The sequence below is a fragment of the Temnothorax longispinosus genome, chromosome 4 (assembly GCF_030848805.1).
Source record: "Temnothorax longispinosus isolate EJ_2023e chromosome 4, Tlon_JGU_v1, whole genome shotgun sequence".
Classification (NCBI taxonomy): Eukaryota; Metazoa; Arthropoda; class Insecta; order Hymenoptera; family Formicidae; genus Temnothorax; species Temnothorax longispinosus.
Genome location: NC_092361.1, coordinates 2,210,207 through 2,218,262, shown reverse-complemented (window position 1 = coordinate 2,218,262; position 8,056 = coordinate 2,210,207). Strand labels below are relative to the sequence as shown.

General features: G+C 43.8%; 2 protein-coding genes and 1 long non-coding RNA gene across 5 annotated transcripts; 2 read left to right on the top strand and 1 right to left on the bottom strand.

Moving 5' to 3' along the window:
• Positions 1-1,027: 1,027 nt before the first annotated feature.
• LOC139811116 (ras-related C3 botulinum toxin substrate 1) lies at positions 1,028-4,397 on the bottom strand. The gene is made up of 3 exons (XM_071775195.1): positions 3,473-4,397; positions 2,982-3,193; positions 1,028-2,379 (listed from the first exon to the last, which is right to left on the bottom strand). The coding sequence occupies exons 1-3, from the start codon at positions 3,843-3,845 to the stop codon at positions 2,077-2,079; spliced, it is 888 nt and encodes a 295-aa protein (XP_071631296.1). The 5' UTR covers positions 3,846-4,397; the 3' UTR covers positions 1,028-2,076.
• On the top strand, positions 2,204-3,385 carry LOC139811119 (uncharacterized). Its single transcript, XR_011731550.1, has 2 exons — positions 2,204-2,345; positions 2,965-3,385. It is a non-coding gene; the product is annotated as an uncharacterized lncRNA (long non-coding RNA).
• Positions 3,988-7,642, top strand: Pisd (phosphatidylserine decarboxylase). 3 transcript variants are annotated; one of them, XM_071775192.1, is made up of 6 exons: positions 3,988-4,081; positions 4,934-5,126; positions 5,210-5,453; positions 5,521-5,754; positions 5,837-6,125; positions 6,218-7,642. In XM_071775192.1, the coding sequence occupies exons 2-6, from the start codon at positions 5,086-5,088 to the stop codon at positions 6,682-6,684; spliced, it is 1,275 nt and encodes a 424-aa protein (XP_071631293.1). In that variant the 5' UTR covers positions 3,988-4,081; positions 4,934-5,085; the 3' UTR covers positions 6,685-7,642. The 3 variants fall into 3 exon arrangements, with proteins under 3 accessions (XP_071631293.1, XP_071631294.1, XP_071631292.1); XM_071775193.1 differs by having other exon boundaries at positions 4,063-4,081; positions 5,057-5,126; XM_071775191.1 differs by lacking the exon at positions 3,988-4,081 and having other exon boundaries at positions 4,511-5,126.
• The last annotated feature ends 414 nt before the right edge of the window (positions 7,643-8,056 follow it).

The window sequence follows — 8,056 nt, the reverse complement described above, 5'->3', positions numbered from 1 at the left end:
TCCGGCAGTTTTTCGCATTCGCGCAATAAATATTTGTACAGCTGTTTAGGCGTGTTCACCGTCGCGCTGCCGAGCACTCGGTTCGCCATCGTTTCCCGATGATCGCGAGACGCACGTGGAGCGAGCCCGGAGTTCCCCTCCTTCCCTGTCACTATTTTTCGACGTACGGTACAACAATTCTCGTAGAATATACCCGCTATTGATAAGATAGAAAACAAAGACTTTTCATTAGGCTTGGTCAAAGTTCAAAGCAGATTTGTGTCAACGTAAGCAAATTTTGTGACTGCATTGTCTTTTGTTATAACGATACAAGTTTGCCGTATATCAATTAAAAAAAAAAAGTTCAAATTATAAAAATAAAAATATTATTATTATTATTATTATTAAAATAAGATCACACGAAAATTATAATCTTACGAGGTAAGAGAAAAAAAAATAAAAAAGCAAGCTATGAAAAATGGTATCTCTAATCTCAAACGTGACATACATTCTGTCAAGAAGGATTGGCGATTTCTAATTTTTTTACATCTTATCTAACAGCGACGCAATTACTTGATAGTTCGTATTTATCACGATGTTTTAATGATATTCATGTAAAAGTTATGCCAATCGCGCTCTTTCCTGACAGACTGCGTCATAAATTACACGCACAAAAAGACCACTCTCGTTTTTTTCGATGAATAAATACTTATATACAATTTATTTTTGATGATGTCATGTGATGGAAATGAAGGTGTTACAGCAGATTAAGCCTACGATACTGCGCAGAGTCTATGAATCTTTTCAGCAGTCTTATTCAATACAATTCCATACGCAACACACAGTAGAATTACCGGTGAAGAGTTTCAAGTAAGATCACAGCAATCTTTCTAGCAAGATCCCCCCGAGTACGTCCGATATTCGCCGAATATACCTCTTACGCACTCGCGTTTTATCTCTCATCGCTAATTATTGTATTTTGATATTCTTTTATACGGTTGATATCGCTCGTACATACAAACGCTACTACATCACATATGCTTATGTAAAAAAAAAAAAACGTATTTTACGAAATATCATTGTTCCGTTAACTAGAACGCCGTCGCTTATAAACGCTATATAAATTCTATGTGCGTGATGTCACGATCATATCGCCGATCTGTAAAAAGTGTCCGATTAAAGCTACAGTTACTCTACTAAAATACCGATATATCAAAGATATTAAAAAATAAATATATATATTTATATATATACGAGAGGTCGCAACAAGTAAAAAATATACAATTGTTATATGCTACGGTGGTCGTAAAACAAGGGGCCACCTAATATCCTTGATGAAAGGGTAGGAGGGGGAGGGGGGGAGAAAGAGAAAATGGGGAAAGAACCGATCTTTACCGCGACACAATTGAAACAAGGATATTACGTACACGAAAAATCACAACCAGCGAGTAGCCAATTATTATGCTAGTAACAAAAATAATGATTAATACGATTAATATTACAATAAATTATGCCATGCGGCTTCAGGAATTTTCACGAGGGCGGCACTCGCTCGCTCCGCTCTGTCAGAAATGTTAATTCGATTAACGTTTGCTCCCCGACGAAGTCGCTCGTGTGTTCGTCAATTGTACGTGTTGAGCAATCCTCGATTACGGATCGTTCGTTCGCGCGAATTAGGCATTACTGTTTCCGGCACAGTACGGCTTTACTAACCAACATATCGTATTTTGGCGTTTTGTTCTGGCAGTTTGTTAGTTTGTGAAACGCATAAAAAATGTACAGTATAAAAATTACGTGTTAGATGATGGAGATGAATGAGCCACGTTGAAGCATTCTCGCGCGTAAATACAGGATTGCTCTCGGCTCTCACTCGCGCGCGCGAGTGTCTATTAATAGTCGTCCCGTCTAAAATCTAAATAACAAAGTACCAGCGCAGCTCTATTTTTACGACGAGATAATCCTCAACCAACTGTAGCTACTGAGTATGTCATGCCGAGGGATGACGATTCTGACAGGAAGCAGGGCGGACCGCCTATGATCACAGAGGGATTTCTAAAGAAGTATATAGAGTCTCTATCAATTATGATAGGATTTTGTTTAGGTCTCGCTCGAAGACGGCCGTTCCCAGCAGCACAACCATCTACGCCACAACGGGGGCGGCTTCCTACGCCGGTATAGTAAATTGGCGCCTCCGCGCCGCGTATTGAGGGCACTGACTATCGCCTGATCGAAGGCCTCCTTGAGGTCGTGTTGCGTCAACGCGGACGTCTCTACGTAATTGACGGCGCCTAGCCTGTGCGCCAATTGATGGCCCTGGATAGTGGTGATCGGTGCCTGACCGTATCTCGCCAATTGCAGCATCAGACGTACGTCCGATCTTAAGTCACTCTTTGTCCCCACCTAGAAAATTGCAATACAATTAAATAACACGATGTATTATAATACTGGACTAAAATTATACAATTATAATATATAATTGTATCATTTAGAATATCATTATTGCGATATTAGTAATATGTTATGATAAATTTAATTGTATTAGAAATGTATCAATTTATGTCAATTATATATTATATTGTAATCTCTTATCTCTATCTCTTATCTATCTCTTAAAATGATACAATTTAATATAATTTCTAATACAATAATATTTATTAAAAAATCATTTAAAAATAATACAATTATAATATATAATTGTATCGTTTGTAATATCATTATTGCGATATTGGTAGTATATTATGATAAATTTAATTTTATTAGAAATGTATCAATTTATGTCAATTACATATTATATTGTATCATCTCTTAAAATGATACAATTTAATATAATTTCTAATACAATTATATTTATTTAAAAATCACTAAAATAATACAATTATAACATATAATTGTATCGTTTGTAATATCATTATTGCGATATTGGTAGTACATTACGATAAATTCAATTGCATCAGAAATATTCTATTCTATTTAAAAATAATTCAGAACTCTGGATATCGTACCAAAATGATTGGGGCATTGGGACAGTATTTTCGCACTTCATTGATCCATCTGGAAGCCACACTGTGATAAGATGAGGGGCATACAACGCTGAAGCAAACTAGGAACACATCTGTCTCGGGATAGCACAATGATCTCAGGGGGTCAAAGTCGTCCTGGCCCGCTGTATCGCACAGCTGGACGTTCAGCGGTTGTCCATCGACATTTACGACCACTAGATAAATATATCACAAAGATGTTAGTACCGTCGGACCGATTTAACTTCAATACATTGTTATCTACTTGCTCGGAATAAAATGTCAAATAATGTAGACAAAAAATTACAATTAAAAGATCAGTTAGGATACAAAGCAAAAGTAAATATCTTATGTTTGTCATGCATATTAAAAATTGTATTCTAACAAGATACACATGTTGCTTTGGAATATCTACAAGGTGTTACCCGCGAATCACAATCCTGAAGGCTGCGTCATGCAAAACTATATATACACACCATTGTAATTGTCGAACGCGGTTGGCACGTACTCCCCGGGGAAGCCGTTGGTGGAGTACGAGACGACCAGGCTGGTCTTGCCGACCGCGCCGTCGCCCACCAGGACCACCTTGATCCTCCTGTCAAGCGGCGTCGCGGGATGCTCCGCCAGATTTTGATTCTGCGCTCCGGCGGCGGCTCCGATGGTCATCGAGGACGTCGTCGTCGCCGTGGTCGCCGTCGTTACCGTCGCCAGCTGCTGCTGCTGCTGCTGCCTGGCAGCCTGCATCATCTGCGTCGTCTGTCCGCCCTTGAGCAACGGCCTCGTCCAGTTGGTGTGCGAGGACGGCGGCATTGTCTCGCTCTTGATCTTACCGCAGCTCCGACCTTTCATACGTCCGTCCGTCGGGGGAACGGCGCGTCGTCAACGCGCGGATACGACGGGTGACCCTCGCGGAAACCCTCCCCGTCTCCTCGGGGCGCCGACGGGGGACGACGTCGTTGATTCACCTCAGGTCGCCGTTCGGCGGCAACGTCGCGTCCGCGCACACGTCATTCCTCGGCGCGACGTGGACAGCGTCGTCGGGACGGTGCTCCGCTGATCGACCTGGTGTGCGGATCCTCTCGCGGGTGCGTCTAGCGGCGGACGGGGGAGCGCGAGACCGAGATAAGCGGCGCGAAAACAATGGGAGAACTGGGATTACTGTGGGAGAACGCGAGCGGGGGGAACCCGTGGTCGGTCGAGGCGCACAAAAAAAGCCAGTCCGAGCTGGCCCGATTCACCTGCCGCGACGCGGAGCCACCTGTTACCGCGCCCCCGCCTCCTGGTGTGCGGTGTGCGCCCGCCCGCCGCCGGTCGCGGACACACGCAGACACCCAGCGGTCACGCACACGCGCGCGCGGCGACGCGACGCGGGCACGCCGGGCTGGCCGGGCAGGTGGACGCGCGTGAGCGGCGCGCGCCGCGCCATGCCGCGTCCTTCAACCCTTTCGCACTCGCGGCGAGCATCGCGTTTCACTGGAGTAAGCGGTAATTTGGCGAGGGTTAATCTGTTTGCGCGTAATTAGGAGCAATGTACGCCAAGCTGCTCGGAGCGGTCCTCTCTCTTCTTTAATTAGCTTGACCCGCGGTGATTTTGGCAATTAATATGATTTGGAGGTCGCACTGACAATTTTCGGCGAAATCGCAACATTTTCCAAGGCCGCGTTTCTCTTTCTTCCCTTGGATTATTTTCTCGTCGAGCCAGCGCTACAAAATCCGAAAGATTTGATATTATTCATCATTATCGATAATCTCATTATCCGCTTTATTCAATAAAATATTCTACTTCAAAAGCGAAAGCTTGTAATATTTTATTCTACCTCTGCTATCAAATTCGAAAGGTCGTACTTCGAAAGTGCGCGCGCATTTATTATTTAGGCTGCATTCCGATATTCACTGTCAATACTGCAAATCTATATTTTACGTCACGTATACTATAGATTTTCAGTACTGAAAGTTGCTGACAGCTGACGCAGTGAATTTCGGAATGCAGCCAAAACTCGGAGCCGGCTTTGCACGCGGTCGTGCCCGCAACAGCAACGTTAGCGTCATATGATTTATAGGCTAAATAATAAATAAAACAAGCTGCGGGATGATCAGGAATAATCTATGGAGACTGGGTCTCCTCGTCAGGTACGTTTCTCTATCGTTCGATCGCAACGCGAGAATTTAACCTGCAATCTTGCGCCCCGACATAACCTATCGACTTCTCCCAGGCGATGCCAATATTGTCGTTCTTCGCTGAGAGCGACGTCGAAATGCTCCGCGAGGCTTGCCGAGCGATCTGTCTCGAGTCAAGTCAGTGCGCGATTCGTCAGGAATACGAGTCGATGGTGGCGGCTCGGCGTCCCAACTGGAGTCGGCTTCTCGCTGCTCGCAGCAACGCAATGGAACTACCTGCACAAGCACGGGTATCCCGTTGACGTGGACGACAGGCCGGAACTGCTGAATGACGTTATAGTAATGAACGGATATCTATGTGTTAAGTTCTGTCACGTTGTCGAAATGTAAAGTCCTCTCGCCGTAGGCGACGTGCTACTGTTGCCTGCCGTTGAGGACGACCAGCAGGATGTGGGGCTGGCTGACGAGCATCGAGCTGCCGGTCGGCCTGAGGCCGACGCTCTACGGGTTCTACGCGAATATCTTTCACGCCGACCTGGACGAGGTGGAGCTGGATCTGTCCGCGTTTCCGAATCTGGTGGAATTTTTTGTCAGAAAGCTCAAACAAAATGCAAGACCAATCGCTCAGAATGCAAATATGGTAAATATTTATTGTAAACTTTGATTATATTTCTATTTAAACTTGTTATGAGAGTTAACATATCTGGAAAATTTTCCTTTAGACTTCTCCTGCGGACGGTAAAGTGCTTTATTTTGGACCGGTGACTTCCTGCCGCGTGGAGCAAGTAAAAGGAGCGACGTACGATCTCAGGCAGTTCCTGGGCGACCCGAACGGTTTCACGTTGAACCAAATCGCAAAAGAAACGATGCAGAAGGACGATTACGTTAATTCCCTACTGAAGAATCCAGATAATAGACTGTATCAATTGATCGTTTACTTGGCACCCGGTGATTATCATCGATTTCACAGTCCTACCGATTGGAATATAAAATTCCGACGGCACTTTCCAGGTGTGTCTCGTCTCTGCAAATTTATAGCTCCGTATATTGAAATCCTTTCTTTTTATTTCTCTAAGCAAACTGTTACTGTTCTTCTCTTATAGGAAAGTTGCTGAGCGTCAATCCGAAGGTGCTGAAATACCTGCCCAACTTGTTCTCGTTGAACGAACGCGTTGTGTACGTCGGGGAATGGGCAGGCGGCTTCATGGCTTACGCGGCGGTCGGGGCAACGAACGTGGGCTCCATACGCGTCTACTGCGACCGAGAATTGGCGACCAATACGGTACACTGGCCGGAAACCGTGCATTGGAAGGAAGCGTGTTTAGGTTGCGCGCGTGTCGCCAAAGGCGAGCTGTTCGGCGAATTCAGACTCGGATCAACGATCGTGCTTCTGTTCGAGGCGCCGCGAGACTTTCAATTCTGCCTGCAGATCGGTCAGACCATTAAGGTCGGGCAGGCATTGAGCGCGCTTTCCGTCATCGACGAGTCTGACGAAAGACAGATCAAACGACAGCATCTGATCATGAACGTAGCGCAGGATTGGAGAGATATATGGAAGCCTAGAGTATAAGAAACAGTACAATTAAGTAGGAATTATATATATTCTAATTTTACTGGAGACTGTAAAGAGACGTTTTTTGACACCTTGCACACTCTTGCGTCTTCGAGGTCGAAACGTAGGCGCAATAAAGAGAACACTAGAGTTACGAGAACTCTAGAGACACAGTTTTCTCGAGTGAGTATCGATCCTGTGATTGCTTCCGTACGTAGCCGTGTTCGTGCGCGAGAAAAATCGTCATTTCATGCGGGTCTATCGGAGATTACATGTAAATACATCTCCCTGCTAATTACGCTCGTTCGTTACTTTAATTGCGTGATACTGTGATATCACGCAAAAGATTGGTTTATAGTAGATCTGACACAGTTGATTTATTGCTGCGACCGGGTACGCAGACGTGTCTCGCCTGTGTGTGGGGACTGGAACTTTTATGCGATTACGACGATAAAATATTGAGGGAGCCCCTTAATGTAAGGAAACATATTTCTCTTTCTCCCTTGTGCGTCACCACCGATAGAGGTCGGATCGTAAACTGTTTTAGTTGCATGCCAAATCGATCTTTGTTTGCAGTTAAGTCGGCCGGTCAAGGCCGCTAGGTGAAACACTTTCCTCAATTAAAGCTCTAACTTCTTTTTTAAACCAGAAAAGGTTTATACACAGGCATGTCGCGTATCTTGAATCTCCGCGCGTATATGAAGCACTGTGGTCTTGCTGACCCCGTTATATTTTTACAGCAGTATTTTTACCGATCCTCTATCGTTAATATTAATGTTACTTCTGGAAAAAATTCGAATTCAATCATTGTACATCTCTTGCCTCGGCTTGTTCCAGCGCGCGCGAACATGACTCCGCACTTTCGGCCAGAATTAATTATAATACGAATGCTTATAATCGCGCGGATATATTTTATGACGTATCTATTTTATGATATATAAATAATAAAAAGACCAATTATAGAGAGTACCACATAGTCTCTGCTGTTAAATAATTATTTTATATCCAGACAAATTTATTAAATTACCGTTTATTTTGCACATTTAATTATTTTATTACTTTTATCGTAAATTTAATTTTCGATATTGAGAATTTAATTCACGATGAAATGATATTTCCACATATTTATATTGTTCTGATTAATATTCCGCCAATGATACTTTTTCTAGACCTGGAAAGTCGCGAGCCTTTTCCCAGTCCTGCCTAATTGCACACCACATAAGCAGCAGCTATTAGAAGCATTACTTTGACGTACTCTTAGTCATACATATGTATCGATGATGACCTGTTTACCGGAAAATCGGAAATGACAGGCATTAGGACTTAGGAGAGACAAGTCTAATTTGTTCGTTCATACATTTGAATTAAACTATCGATGCATTGAGATCTT

Coding starts and splice junctions, on each gene's coding strand:
- LOC139811116 (XM_071775195.1), bottom strand. CDS start 3,845: ATGAAAGGTCGGAGCTGCGGTAAGATCAAGAGCGAGACAATGCCGCCG. Junction 3,194..3,472: donor CGCGTTCGACAATTACAATG/GTGTGTATATAT, acceptor ATATTTATCTAG/TGGTCGTAAATGTCGATGGA. Junction 2,380..2,981: donor CCAATGCCCCAATCATTTTG/GTACGATATCCA, acceptor GCAATTTTCTAG/GTGGGGACAAAGAGTGACTT.
- Pisd (XM_071775192.1), top strand. CDS start 5,086: ATGATCAGGAATAATCTATGGAGACTGGGTCTCCTCGTCAG. Junction 5,127..5,209: donor AGACTGGGTCTCCTCGTCAG/GTACGTTTCTCT, acceptor GACTTCTCCCAG/GCGATGCCAATATTGTCGTT. Junction 6,126..6,217: donor ATTCCGACGGCACTTTCCAG/GTGTGTCTCGTC, acceptor CTTCTCTTATAG/GAAAGTTGCTGAGCGTCAAT.